We start from the raw sequence: 14414 nt of genomic DNA, 5'->3' as shown, positions 1-14414 counted from the left end.
CCGTTCATGATGCGAGGCCTACAAGACGCGTACCACTCCTGCCCACACTGTAAAAACCATCTGCACGTGCACACGAGGTGACACGGGCAGGATTAACAAGACTCCTCTTGTTGCCGTACCATCTGTCACAACAGGGATGAATACCAGATTGTCATGAGCCAGGAATGTAAACAGCTCAATGCCCAAGCGACACGGGGAGGAATGTATTCAGGTGATGACGAGTGTGTGTTGTAATATATGTAGGTAGTGATTCAGGACACGGGAGTGGCGTATTCAGTCTTTAGCTGTTCAAAACAAACTTGACACAGTTTGAATCTGTTGAATTCAAACTCCGCTGCTGCTTTTCACTATGAAGGAAACTATTTCCATATTTTAACCTGAAGGGGGTGATGCTATAACACCAAAAAATATTACTTTTTCCATTTTAATATGATCTTTCTTGTGGATGCATGACACATTTTAAGGCTTTCCAACATGACAGAGTGCAGACAGCGCAGAGGACATTCATGATGAACTCCAGTCCAGGGACTTAATTCATAGTTTTGTTTATGTGTTTATGACAATTGTGTTTTCAATAGTATATTTAAATATGAAAAGAACAAAATCTTTGTCATTATTCTTTCTGCAAATGAATATAAAGCTTAGGTGTATGTGTACTTTAATGATGAAGGAGGACACTGGTCCAGACAATAGCAGAAATTGACTTAACATGCCCTTATCTCTCTGCATGTTTATAACTCTACAGGCCCGGCACATCTAAGCTAAACCAACACAGGTGATTCACTTAAAAACTGTTGGAATAAGTTTGTACACGTGCCAGTAGACCTGATGCAATTCCAGCTCTGCCGGCTTTATCATGAGCCGGTCGAATCCACCCGAGCGAGCTCACCTGTGTGGGTGTCTTTAAGGTATAGTCAGTCAAACATTAACAGACTTGGAACCGAACAACTTAAATGGATTGATTGGCAGAACCTTTGATACAAAGAGTTACACAAGACAATAACTAAACAACGTATTTTGTATCAGTAAAGGTTTCTCATATTAACAGGTTGATAATTTGATTTATGATGACACACAACACTCTTCACTTGTGTTTACTGAGCTTGAAATGTATCTTGTAAAATATGCAGATGGGGTCTCTATGTTCATATAGATGTGATACATGCTTTGGTAAATCACTTACACTATGTCATGTCTTCTAACCTTCTTTTCCAGTTCAATTTAATATGATTTATTTGGGGGAAAAAAGCACAACTTTGCATAAAAACAGCCTGATCGCACAGGAAAAAAAAGTGTGAATGTGTGTGTGTGTGTGTGTGTGTGTGTGTGTGTGTGTGTGTGTGCGTGTGTGTGTGTGTGTGTGTGTGTGTGTGTGTGTGTTAGGTGTTTGTTTCTTTGAGATATGAGATATACACAAAGTGTTAGTACGTGATATTACGTGTTAATTAATGAGCCCAGCTACCTGTTTCCCTCGGTTTCCAGTCTTTATGCTAAGCTAACCTTCTCCTAGCTATAGCTCCATATCCAGCAGACGGATACTAAATGAGTGTACGGTATAGCAACCTTCCCATCTTACCCATATCAGCGTACTTACTGAACTGGTGAACTTTTCCTTTGAAGGATATGGACTTGATCCACTAAAGGCCCTTCTTAAAATGAATAAACACAACAGGAGTTGTGATCTGAGATCTCTGTTTTTGCAAATGAATCTTTCGTCCTATATGCTGTGAAATTGACCAGGTGTGAAACTCAGGTGTAGAAATTGGGGTTGTGTGTGTGTGTGTGTGTGTGGTGGCTGTGCTGCAGAGTCTATGCACTCCAATGCAAAGACCATTACCGCACGTGTGTACCCTGTCGTTGTTGTAGCAATGTGTAACACTGATTTACCTGCCGAGTTTGATTATTTTCTTTCTTTTAAATCAGAATGTTTTTATATTATTATGTATGTACCATTCTATCATGTTGATAGGGAAATAAATATGACCTTGGATACTTTGATGAATCCGTGAAGTTTTTCATTTTTGTAACGTTTGTGCAATCTCGCATATGCTTGAGCGTGTGTTTGGCGAGTGCGTGCTTCCATTCTGACCTTGCTGAGGCCACCAGTGTTAGGCAAAGGGTATTTAGATATTAGTGATATACTTGATATGAGCGGCAGCCAATAGCAGAGATACAGCGAGGCTAAGATAGGGAAGTTAATCAGCAACAGACTGGTGGGTCTACTCGACTGATAACAAAAGCATTCACCAGTTCAGCACTGACACACACACACACACACACACACACACACGTATATCAGCCCTTGGTTTCACCACTTCCTTCATACCTTTGTGTCACGGTTGCTGCAGTGTCCAGTTCGTCTGTAGGTGAGCCGTCATGAAGACGCTGCCGCCGCCGCCGCTGCTGCTGCTGGGGGCGACGGCCTTCTTCTGCCTGTGCGCGTTTGTCGCCGCTGACCAACAAGCCGAGCGACGGGCGGACAAATCCTCCCCCGAGGAGGACGCAGTTCTCCAGCTGAAGAAAGGAACTTTCAAGAGGGCGCTGAAAAAATATAAGCAGCTGCTGGTGCACTTCTGTAAGTTCTTGACCTCCATGTTTATTGTTGATGAGCAATGACGCCGAAAGAGCCTCTTGATAGCTTGAAAAGTGTCTCTCGAGACTGCAGCATACATTTATGTACTTCTTTTCAGGGTTTTTCACGAGCGATGCAGTTATTTGTTCGTCACTAATCATCCTCTAAATCTGGAAAGCAGCAAAAAAAATGATCAAAAAGCTCAGCGACTACAAGTAAAGTAGCACTGGAGTGACTGTGCTTGTGTGTTTCTTTGTGTGTAGACGCTCCTCTGTCTGGAGAAGGCCATCGTATCTCGGCCGCGTTCGAGGGCGCCGCTGCAGAGCTCCAGGGGTCAGAGGTCAAACTGGCGGTGGTTGATGTGTCAAAAGAGAAAGACCTGGCGAAGGAACTCAATGTGACGGGCTTCGCCACAATCAGGCTGTACCTTTCTGAAGACAAACTCAACCCTGTGACTTGTCCTGGTATGTCCAAATATTTAAACATATAGTAAATATAAGAGCTGGGGGGGGGGGGGGCTTCTTCTTGTCGCCATTGTCTCCTACCAAGAGAAAAGTGATACCTCTTTTATGTCTGAGTAGTAAGTCCACCACAACTGGAAGAGGATTAGCTTAGTTTAGCATAAACGCAGGCGCGAAACAGCGAGGTATAAGACATACCGTGTAAACCTGTGAGCTTCGTATTCTTCTTTGGAGGAAGCCATGCTAGCTGTTTTCCCCCTGTTTACAGTCTTTATGCTAGGCTAAGCTAATGTTGAATCACGAAAGGGAAATGATTATTCTCACCTGACTCTCAGCAAGAAAAGCAAATGTGGAACTTTTACAAAAGTGAAACTATTTCTTCCATATCAAGGATGGAAATGATTTGTTTTCCTGGATTGTGATGAAGTTCCTCAGAACTCGGCGTCCATCTTAACTTGGCTGAAAAGGAGATCGGGGTCAGCCGCTGACCTCATCGCTGATTTTAGCCAATCAGAGGCCTCAGAGGAGCTGACGGTGGTCGGCTTCTTTCAGGTAAAAAACATCTCTTTAATTGTCTAGCTTCTCACTTTTGTCAATCCATTCTCTGAATATTCTGTGTGTTTTTACACGTGTGTGTGTGTGCGTGTGTGTGTGTGTGTGTGTGTGTGTAGGACCTGAACCACGAGTACATCCAGATCTTTTACAATGCAGCGGTCGACCTTCCTGATATTAACTTTGCTGTGACACAGAACGATGACGTTATCACCAAATACGGTCTCACACATGATGTTGTTCTGCTGTTAAAAAAGGTACGACAAATACAACACAAGCCTCCGACAGATGGCTGTGTTTGTCTGTCTCGTTGTTTTCGTAGCGCTGACTCGAGCATTTTGGATACCTTCGGGATGGGATTTAAATAATTGAACCATCACATCAAGCTGGTAGAATTTATCCATTTATTCATTGCTTTCTAACCTTTGTTTGTCTGTCTGTCTGTTTGTTTGTTTGTGTTTGTGTGTGTATATGTGTGTGCGTGTGTGTGTGTGTGTGTGTGTGTGTCTGCTGCAGTCTAAGCTCATCCAGGCTTACAAAATGACGCCTCAGACATCTAAAGAGATGCTGATCATTTTTATCACTGTCTACCAGATGGACCCAGTCACTGAGTACACAGGACAGGTAGAGTATTAGATTCATCGTTCATTTACACACACACACACACACACACACACACACACACACACACACACACACACACACACACACACACACACACACACACACACTGTGTAACTGCTCTATTTCCAAAAGGGTTGTTGTTTTTTTCGCATTCAGACTCTTATCAAATCGGTTGCTTCACCTTTTTAATACAGTTACACATTTTTATAGCTGTAGCTTTTTCTTTAAGGCTTAACACTTCACTGGATTTGGTGCATTTCTTTCGTATTTTAAATATTACTATCACATACTGCGTGTGGTAGTGTTCAGTAAGAAATATAGTACGACAACTTGGATCTAATTGTGAGACTATGTGGGCTAACTTCCGGGATATTTCAGCAAGATTTTGTGTCTTTAGAAGAACATTTTCATTACAATCCACTGTAAAAAAAATAAAATAAAAATAAACATTCATTCAAGCAGTGCAACTAACTAGATGGAAATTGTGAATAAACTGAAATAAATGCAATGTCTTCATTCTTTTTGCTTTGGAAACGTACAAGTATCGCTCCCAAAGATTATAAAACAGGTTGAATTCCTCAGAACAAGGCACCGAATATCAACGCGGCTGATATGTATTTCTCCGGTTTGCATTTGCTGGGATCATATTTGCGCTCGCATACCTTCATCTTCTTAATTGAGATGTATTCATGTTATTCTCTCTCTCTCTCGCAGTCCGCCACTCAGATATTAACCTCACCTGTGTTGAACCACGCCCTGCTGTTTGTCAACAAAAGCTCTCCTGGCTTTAAAGAGATCCACTCTGCCTTCAGTGGGGCTGCGGACGCGTTCAGGATGAAGGTAGAAACCACGCAAACCATTTCTAACAGCAGCACTGAAACACGCGTGACAATACTTCACCTCTGCGTGCGTACGTGTGGTCAGGTTTTGTTCGTGTGGGTTAACGTGGACGAGCCTCGTAACGGCAGGATGATGGAGTACTTCCGGGTCCGGGCCTTCGAGGCTCCTCTGATCCGACTGGTCAACCTGACAGACCACGTGACCTATCACCTGCCCTCCGAAACTCTGGACGTCCAGACCATAAAGACATTCTGCCAGTCCTACCTGGAGGGCAAGGCGAAGGTAACGCGCACTCTGGTCTCAGCGTGCGCCGCATAGAAGATGAACTGGAGCCAGATGGGGAAACAGCCGGATGTAATTAATGTTTCTGTGTTTATGCAACAGCCGAAGATGCAGAGCGAGCCGATGCCTGAAGGATGGGACCAAAAGCCGGTGAAGGAGCTGGTGGGAATGACTCTGGAGGAAGTTGGCTTTAATCCCAACAACACTGTTTTTGTCCTATTCTGTATGTAAATTCACTTCTTTTTTTTTTTTCATTATTATTTCCGGAGCGTTTCAGCATCTTTCGGCTCATTTACTGTTTTCATTTGCTTTCATCAAACACTGAATATTGTGATTTTAGCTTGTTTTGTCGTCCCCGAGTGGCAAAACAAATTCAATTGAATGCAGGATTAAATATACAACCAAATAAATTGGCCCCAAGATGTAATCTAACCTTCAAATCAACAAATTCATGCATCCTGGGACACTTTTTCCTTCTGTTTTGAAGAAGACTTAAAACTTGTGCTGTTTTCTTAGCTTTCCACTTATGATTTGCTCCATGACTTGTGTCTGTTGCCACTTATGAATCTCTTACTAATGTGTGTTTCAGATCTTCCCTACAGTGCGGCCTCCCAGGCCGTCTTTCCTCTGTGGGAGGAGTTGGCCGAGGCCTTGAAGGACCGAGCGGGCGTGTTCGTCGCCCGCATCGACGCCTCGGCCAACGACATCAACATGTCCATGCAGGGCGGCTACCCGTCGCTCTGCCTGTTCCCGGCTCTGTACGCTGAAAGAGTGAGCAGCATAGCAATGGTTCTTTTTGTTTGACAGATGCTGTAATATATGACAAAAATAACCTAATTGTACTCAAATGAGTGCTGGAAATGATGGATTATATGTGTTATCTCTGCTCCGTGGGGGGGACTTGACACACAGTATGGAGGTAATAATGGTCAGTGTGTGTGTCTGTCAGGTGGTGGTTTACACTGGGAAGAGGACGGTGAAGGACCTGGTGAAGTTTCTAGATAAAGAGATGGCGAAAGCCAAAAAAGACAGAGTTAAGGTAAATTATAGCCCCACAAACATCAACATCACGGCAGTGCCTTTTAGTTTGTGTGATTTTGTGTGTGTGTTAGATGCCTATTTTATGTTGTTTTTAAAAAAAAAAAATCTTTAAGTTAAAAATAAACTTCTTTTTTTAACGTCTCCAGGAGGATGAAGACAGGAGGAATTACATCGAGGCTGCGAAAGCTGAAGATGCAAAAAAAGCCAACAAAACCAAAGACGAGCTTTGATAGAGAAACAAAGAGAGCAGTGTGTGTGTGTGTGTGTGTGTGTGTGTGTGTGTGTGTGTGTGTGTGTGTGTGTGTGTGTGTCATACCTCTTAGTCAGAAAACACACATCTGGTTTTATCTCCTCAACCAAGCTGTCATTGACTGTCCGATCTAATAAAGTCTTCAGTTAGAAACTCTGACGGTTTCAAGACTTCTTTTTTTTATTTCAGTAAAAAGGTTCTCGACAGAAATGTAGACTAATATTACAAAATATAGCTTGACTGATACATCGCCATGGTCGATATTATCGACCGATCTTTCTTCTCATATATCTTGTTGATAAGAAAACACAAATTTGCAGCACAGAAATGCAGCAAAGATGCGTCTGTCCACCAGAGAGTGCTGACAAATGTATTCAGTAAAATATCTTACTCATATGGTGGTCGCATTAATAAAAAAGCAAAAGACTATTATAGAAATGTTTAATGATAATACGACAAATACATCATATTTTTATAGTGTATATACTTCTCAAAGATGTTTTAAATGATCATATAAAACACACTAAAACATATATACAAGTAATATGTTTGTTGGGTTAATCAATATTTTAGTTTTTGCAACAAAATCTGAATTGAACCTGTTGTCCCTGTAGCCAGTATTTTCTAATATAATATATTTGAATATAAAAACTTTCAGGCACTGAAATATTGATTTTAAAATATTCAGTTTCCTCAACAGGGAATTGTTCCTTCCTGTGTGATGTGGTTTTGAAACTGCATTGAAATGTTCATGTGGAGGAAAAATAAAGACATTTTAACTCAACAGGTAACTGAATAAATCTGAAAAAAAGTGGCGCGTCTTTGGGGGCGGGGCTTCGGTTTATCACCTGCAGCCCTGCTGATATGCCATATAACAATGTGGATATATTTTAACCATCTTGCTGAACATTTGTACTTTAAAAAACGTCAGTTTGTTTCATCTATCAAAATAATGGAACCATTGCTCAGCCCAAATAAAAGCCTAAATATAATTGTAGCTAATATTTGTACACACAAAGTACATTCTTGTCCTTCCATTAACTATTTTTAACAACTGAGTAGAATGCAAAGTCCACACATATTTTAAATGAATTATTTACTTTAAAGTAACCGCTCAAAAGGTTTAAAGGTGGCTGACATTGCCAAGTTATCTTTTGGTAAATAACAAGAGCACTTGAATATAAATCAGTGCTTTCAATGTTAAATTGAAAGAATAGTGAATTGAAACAAGATTGGACTATTATGTGACTTATACTTGTTTTGTTGTATGAACAATACATATTTACATCTAACTCAAGGTACTGTGAAACCAAAGTGATGAAACAACGTATTGCTTAGATGTTTTTTTTAAATTATTTTCGTCAACGAAAAAAAAAAAAGTCGATTATTTATTTTTTTGGGGTCCTCATTTTTTTCTTTTGTCTGTGGCGGAAATGGGCTCCCATATATATTCATCAGCCTAACATCTAAAAAAAACCCCCCACCAACAACAAAAACAAGGTGGATAAAAACACGATGATGATTGGCAGCTCGCGCTGCGCGGCGCAGCTCCGCCGGTGACGCGCTGTGACTTCACGCGGAGGCTGGACGCCGCCGCCGCCGCCGCCGCCGCGCGCACTGCTGCTCTGACCGTCTCCTCTCGTCGTCTCGCCGGGCGTCGGGCTGCACACACTGCCGGAAGGAAGGATGGAGCCAGCGGGAGCTTACGGCGCCGCGAAGGCCGGGAGCGTCCCCTTCGATCCGGTCGCCTTCTTCACGCACCCGCGGACCGTCCTCAGGCTGATGTCGTGGGTAAGCGAGCCTCCGCTGCAGCGTGCGGGTTTACATCAATGGACAGGCCCACCTGCACCCGCCTCCCACCTCTCTGTCTCTCTCCCATTCACATCTTTTGTGTCTCTCGCGCTTTTTCCTTTTGTGTTTCACAAAGATGTGTCGGTTTTTATTTTTATTTTAATAAATGACTCAGTATCTTTGAAATCAATCTCCGTCGTGCAGCTCGGTCTAGTAAATATAAATGATTTTTTTTTTTATTTAGAGATGCAGCTTCTGGCTGGAGCTCGAGGACCAGTGTCTGATTACCATATGTTTATCTGGAGCTTCTTTGTGTCTCGATAGCGGCACAAATGTCCCCTAAGCAGAATGTAACACCTCCATTTGTCTCTCTGGTGCGATGCTGTGCAGCTTGTGAGTCACCATACAGCATGCAATGTGCACGGAAGGAACAATTTGGCTTTAAAGGAGGCGTATAGCGAGTTAACAGGAGCACGTGATCTATTTCTGTCTGACTCTGTTTCTCAAAATTCAGTTCAACATGACTTGATGTGCCAGTGCTCCTTAAAATAAACAGCAACAAAGTGAAATACATCCGTAAACCTCAAGAGGAAGAACTGTAATCAGTTCAGCACCATTAATAATACAAATACATTAAATTGAATTGCTAAGAAAAGTGCTGCAAAGCGCCATTATTTCCATGTTTAAATGTATTTAAATTTAATTAATTTTCTTAATTGATTAATTGTTTATGTGAGGAAAAAGAGTGAAAAGGACCCTAAATAAACAAATAAAATGTTGTTGACAGCTCTTCATTGTCATATTGTGCGGTTAGTTTGGTGATAATCCAGTTTTTAAAGGGATGAAGTAACCATATTACAAACAGATTAGTTCACTCAAATTGCAAAACATTGCCAACCGAGGTTCATGAAATGTTTTATTTCATGAAACTTTTGTTATAAATCAAAAACAACTGAGTAGATGACGGAGCTGCTTACCTGAAGTGTTCACCTGCTCTGCAAATCTATTTGTTAATATGTTCTGCGTATTGTTCCGAAATGGCAAGTTGGTCTAAAACTAAGAGTTGTGTACATTAGCAATACAAAATCCAATTATTTCATTAATTAGTCCAATAATCCCTTTCTCTATAAAATATAAAGCATACTAATAGGGAAAAACATCCATCACAATTTCCAAAAAGCCCAATTTCATGTCTTCATAGTTCTTAAACACATTTGAAGGGTTGGGCGGTCAACATTGAGGCCTTCTATTGTTTCAGCAAAACTGTGAATCCTCACAGAAACAATGTTACTTGAGAATATCTCAAAATCTCTGCAAATAAAGCCGTCTGCACGCATACACCAGTATAGAAACAAGTGGAGAGTGTTGTGTAGTTTGTGTGCACTGACCCTTCAACCTACTGGAGGACTATTTTATAATCACTGAGTTTATAATCCTCATTGAGAAAATATGTGTTTGTGTGAACTTACCCTTTAAAACACAGAAAAGTGTATCTTTGTATGTCATCTACACATACACACACATGCACACGCACACACACGCACACTTGAGCAGAAGCTGTTTGTTCTGGTGTGTGTGTGTGTGTGTGTGTGTGTGTGTGTGTGTGTGTGTGTGTGTGTGCGTGTGTGTGTGTGTGTGTGTGTGTGTGGTCTGCATGAGGAATGAAAGGCATTCAGACACCAGAGTGAGTTCATTCTCTTCTACCTGTGACAATAATGGAGCCGCTCACGTGCCCCCCCCCCCCCCCTCCCTCACAGGTTTTCTCCATGGTGGTGTTCAGCTGCATCGTGAACGAGGGCTACATCAACATCGGCAGCGAGCGTTTGCTATGTGTCTTTAACAACAACGCCGATGCCTGTAACTACGGCGTCACCGTGGGCGTGGCCTGCTTCTTGGGCTGCATCTTTTTCCTGATCCTGGACATTTACTTCCCCTCCATCAGCAGCGTCAAGGACAGAAGACGGGCCGTAATGCTGGACCTCGGCTTCTCTGGTACATAATACACAAACACGTGACTCACCAACATGTCTTCACTTCTGAATTTGACAACTTTAGTAAGTTAACACATAAATTAGGATGTAGTATACTTTTTTTTGTTGGTAAAACTCACACAATGCCCAACAGATAAAGTATTTGATGTACTTCAAATGATTTTTTTTATCAGCTGCAACATTACAGTGTTGTACAGAGGAATGCATGATAACACGCTCATGTCTGGATGGTAAATATGCGAGCAGCTGGTTAGCTTAGATTAGCTAATAGCCTGCTCAACAGCTGCAGGGGGGATTGGCACAATGTATGAACGCGGTCCCCAGAAGATAAGCTGTATTAACTTTGGTGTGCTGAAGATTTTTTTTTCAGTTTGTCAGCTTTTCAGCCATCATCAATTCAAACATTTTGAACTCTAGTGCTAATAAACAATCCTACGCAGTGAACAAGCAAAACAAAGACGGCTAAACCTTATGACGTCAGCATTTAGCTCAAAGTAATGCCGTGCCTCGTCGAGCCTCACAGAACTTCTGTAAAGCATTATGTTGTTGTTTCCACCGATAACGACTTGAAGATATTAGAGAACATAAAAGAAAAAGATACTCCAATGAAAACAAAAAGTTATATTCTATTTTGAAAATAAAGTAGAAGCAGTGTAAGCTTTCTGTTTGAAACAATTGTCTCCCGCCTCCAGGTCTTGCATGCTTCCTGTGGTTCGTTGGCTTCTGTTTTCTGGCCAATCAGTGGCAGGCGACCTCCCCAGAGGAGCTGCCATTGGCCCAGGGCTCCGACGCCGCCAGAGCCACCATCACCTTCTGCTTCTTCTCCATCCTGACCTGGGTGTGTATGTTCATACCCGTTTGTCTAAAACCTGCCTGTCCTTTGCCTGTATGTATGTGTGTGTTCATGCGTGTGATCATCATCATCATCATCATCTTGTTTGTTTGTTTGTTTGTATGTGTGTGTATTTCAGGGTTTTCAGTGTGTGCTGGCAATGAACAGCTTTCAGGGCATTTCCTTCATGGAGGACAATCAAAGGCTCTTACCAAAGAGCATCCCCACCCTCTCCTTCTCTCTAGTCTAACACACACACACACACACACACACACACCATTCCCATACTAATCATAATGATGCTCAATGTTGTGATCCACTGTTTTTGTGTTTAAATCAAAAACTGAAAAAGGTTATTGTTCATTTTTGAATTACAGTTTGCGAAGAATCACTAATTAAGACTAAAGATTTGTTTGACAAATGGACGTAAAAACCTTTTTTATTTAATGGATCTGTTTGTGGTTACTCTGTCTTCATTATCATCAATACTGGTCATGAATTTGTTGGGCGTGGTGGCCCAAAGGTTGAAGCTTTTCGACTTCGATCTACTGACAAGCGTGATAAATGTTGGTGTGGAAAATGAAAGAGCAGCGCTTGCAAGTCCTTCCTTGCAACTATTAAGGTGCCCTTGAGCAAGGATCTTAACCCCCAACTGATCAGTACCGCTGCTCAGTAGCCAACAGGTCGGGCTGCGGCTCTGCAGAGCAGTTTCAAGGTGTGACAGTATGTAAATGTGGGGATGTGAACAGAGTGTTCCTGAAAAGAAGCTGCTCTCAGCGAAACTTAAATAACAACAATTGCAAATTTAAAAAATAGCCTACAACATCCTCAGACACTCACTTTAGTTTTTTTCTGGCTTTCTGTCTGAGGAAATTACCTGATTTAACACGTTATGCTTTAAAAAAAGAAATCGGCCTCATAAACTGGGGGCATGGAGGAGTATTTACCGAGCATGGATGGTATACAGTAGAATACAATAAGATGCTCTTTACGTAATAGCTCTTTTTTACCGCCGTAACTGACCATAAAGGGAACCAAACAGTTTTGTTCCCTTTGGAAACGAGTTCCTGGACCTCAATTCAGGCGCTGCTCAGGAGATTATAATGACTGCTCCAGTTCTAGGGCCTTTCAGAAGTTGCAGGTGTGGTCTTACATCACAACAAGGACAACAAACACAATAACAATAGCCACCTCGTATTGAAGAGGACAATCGTGCTATTAAAAAGAACAACAATGGAGACCGCTGCTCAACAGCTGCAGTCAGAGATTAACAATGAGGGTGCATCGAATCTTAAAAAGGTTAGAAGGATTAAACTAAGATGAATGACAATTTAAGGATCACAATGTGTCTTGTGATGGGATTTGGCTCGCCACTTTTAGTTACTGACTAGCTTTTTTGTATTTCCACGCTTGAAGTTTGTACATATGGACTCTGAAGGAGGAACCGAGAACTAAATCCTCACAAGGTTCTTAAAAATGTATGTTTTGGACACTGGATCATGGGTCGTTTATGTTTTTTGACTTTGTCAACATTGTCAACAGCTATTGGATGGATTGCCAAATTTTGTTGGGACATTCATAATATCTGGAGCTTGAATCCCATGAATGTTGGTGAAGCCCTGACTTTTCATCAGATCAAAATCTCCATTCATCCCTTCCTTTGGTTTATGACCAAATATCTACAAATGTAAGCTAAGGACATTATAGTTAGCTCCAACCGTAGTTTATGTTAAAGGCTAATTGGCAAATGTTAGCATGCTAACACACTCAAATAAGATGGTGAACCTGGTAAACGTTCCTGCTTCACACCAACATGTAAGCATGTTAGCATACTGATGTTAGCATTTGGCTGTTAGCATAGCTCTAGACGCTTCGTCTCGCTGAGAAATTGTGTAGGAACAGTGGAAATGCAAATCAGTTTGTAAGCAACAGCCTCTGCTAACGCGTGTTTGTGTGTGTGTGTGCGTGTGTGTGTGCGTGTGTGTGTGTGTGTGTGTTACTAACAGGCTGTACTGACGCTGAGTGCACTGCGGCGCTTCTTAACTGGCAGCAACAAAAACTTGTTCACATGGCAACATCTGGATCCTCACTCCGGCAGTGCTCGAGCGACACCGTACCCCATCGCTAACGGAGCGACAATAGTAACCACCAACCCCTATCAAGCGCCCCCCTTCACCGAAACCCTGGACCCCCAGAAACTCACACAGCAGAGACCTGTGGCTCCGGCCTTCTAGTGACAGAGGTGTGTGTTGGCATACACCGTGTTCGACGCGGGCACGACAACGTCCCGCCTCGCTGATTAGTGGCTTTCCATCCTGTCTCTGGATTGGTGGGCTTTTTGGGTCATGTGAGGATGTATGATCTATTTTCACCCTGGCAACTGCTGGCTCAGCTTAGTTAGTAGAAACTATGTGTCAAGAATTGTCTTCTTATGCACACACACACACACATTCACACACATTGATGCACGCAAAGACAGCTGTACTCACTCACACCTGGATATATGTGTAGAAGTGGAAACACATAAACACATGTATGTGTATATATATATACAGTGTATGTACACACACGCCTACCTGGAGGTACACCCACATACAACCTGGCTGCATGTTTGTATGCAGGGATGCAGAATAACATAGATGTTAGATCTGTGGTGATGCTCCATCTGCCTTATCAAGGGATACAAGGTCTTTAGTGAGGGAAATATGAAGGGCAGTGAAGCCGCGGAGCCTTGAAGCGTTGTTGATCTGCTTCGTCTGACTGAGGGCCGACTGCGAACCAGCTGCCCCGCAGAGACGTGGCCTCCGATCCGGTGAAATTGAGACCGACAGGCAGCTTGACCAGTAGATTGCGAGGAAATTAGTGCGGGGTTGGCAGAAATTGTGACATTTCTCTTGGCAAGAAAACAAAGGCAGGACAGCTTAACGCATTCTGAATGCTACAGTGTTTCAGTGTGAAAAATTCATGTGATTAAATATTTTATTGTGATATGCAGATGTGGTACAGTGACATACTGTATGAAAAAATAAAATCTATTCACCACCACAATCAGAGCTGTGAGTGTATTTTTTTTTATCCACATCAACTTTGAATAGCTTAATTTTTGCTTCTTGCAATGTAAGAAACTCCTTTTTTCGTAAAATGATGTATTGAGATCCAAGGATGTGTTAGGCATATT

At 42.0% G+C, this 14414-nt stretch overlaps 3 protein-coding genes across 4 annotated transcripts in view; all 3 read left to right on the top strand.

Moving 5' to 3' along the window:
- The window catches only part of si:dkeyp-75b4.8 (lipopolysaccharide-induced tumor necrosis factor-alpha factor homolog), a 4234-nt gene extending 4077 nt beyond the window's left edge, over nucleotides 1-157 (top strand). The window contains exon 5 of the mRNA XM_068589337.1: nucleotides 1-157. This exon is cut by the window's left edge and continues 25 nt beyond it. Coding sequence (XP_068445438.1) covers nucleotides 1-81 — 81 coding nt within the window. The 3' untranslated portion in view covers nucleotides 82-157.
- A 2219-nt stretch (nucleotides 158-2376) lies between these two features.
- On the top strand, nucleotides 2377-6602 carry zgc:136472 (uncharacterized protein LOC678514 homolog). Its single transcript, XM_068589413.1, has 11 exons — nucleotides 2377-2575; nucleotides 2836-3036; nucleotides 3461-3585; nucleotides 3705-3842; nucleotides 4102-4209; nucleotides 4924-5049; nucleotides 5134-5331; nucleotides 5434-5554; nucleotides 5921-6102; nucleotides 6281-6370; nucleotides 6519-6602. The coding sequence occupies exons 1-11, from the start codon at nucleotides 2377-2379 to the stop codon at nucleotides 6600-6602; spliced, it is 1572 nt and encodes a 523-aa protein (XP_068445514.1).
- A 1620-nt stretch (nucleotides 6603-8222) lies between these two features.
- On the top strand, nucleotides 8223-14271 carry LOC137793070 (synaptogyrin-1-like). Of its 2 annotated transcripts, none has more exons than XM_068589003.1 (4): nucleotides 8223-8413; nucleotides 10171-10405; nucleotides 11097-11242; nucleotides 13243-14271. In XM_068589003.1, the coding sequence occupies exons 1-4, from the start codon at nucleotides 8309-8311 to the stop codon at nucleotides 13468-13470; spliced, it is 714 nt and encodes a 237-aa protein (XP_068445104.1). In that variant the 5' UTR covers nucleotides 8223-8308; the 3' UTR covers nucleotides 13471-14271. The 2 variants fall into 2 exon arrangements, with proteins under 2 accessions (XP_068445104.1, XP_068445106.1); XM_068589005.1 differs by lacking the exon at nucleotides 13243-14271 and adding an exon at nucleotides 11376-11507.
- Nucleotides 14272-14414: the final 143 nt, after the last annotated feature.

Source organism: Clinocottus analis, unplaced genomic scaffold, assembly GCF_023055335.1.
Source record: "Clinocottus analis isolate CAN_PGR_092001 unplaced genomic scaffold, fCliAna1.0.p SCAF_22, whole genome shotgun sequence".
Lineage (NCBI taxonomy): Eukaryota > Metazoa > Chordata > Actinopteri > Perciformes > Cottidae > Clinocottus > Clinocottus analis.
Note: the sequence above shows the minus strand (reverse complement) of the source record. Positions and strands in the feature narration are given on the sequence as shown.

Coding starts and splice junctions, on each gene's coding strand:
- zgc:136472 (XM_068589413.1), top strand. CDS start 2,377: ATGAAGACGCTGCCGCCGCCGCCGCTGCTGCTGCTGGGGGCGACGGCC. Junction 4,210..4,923: donor TCACTGAGTACACAGGACAG/GTAGAGTATTAG, acceptor TCTCTCTCGCAG/TCCGCCACTCAGATATTAAC. Junction 5,555..5,920: donor CACTGTTTTTGTCCTATTCT/GTATGTAAATTC, acceptor TGTGTGTTTCAG/ATCTTCCCTACAGTGCGGCC.
- LOC137793070 (XM_068589003.1), top strand. CDS start 8,309: ATGGAGCCAGCGGGAGCTTACGGCGCCGCGAAGGCCGGGAGCGTCCCC. Junction 8,414..10,170: donor TCCTCAGGCTGATGTCGTGG/GTAAGCGAGCCT, acceptor CCTCCCTCACAG/GTTTTCTCCATGGTGGTGTT. Junction 10,406..11,096: donor GCTGGACCTCGGCTTCTCTG/GTACATAATACA, acceptor TCCCGCCTCCAG/GTCTTGCATGCTTCCTGTGG.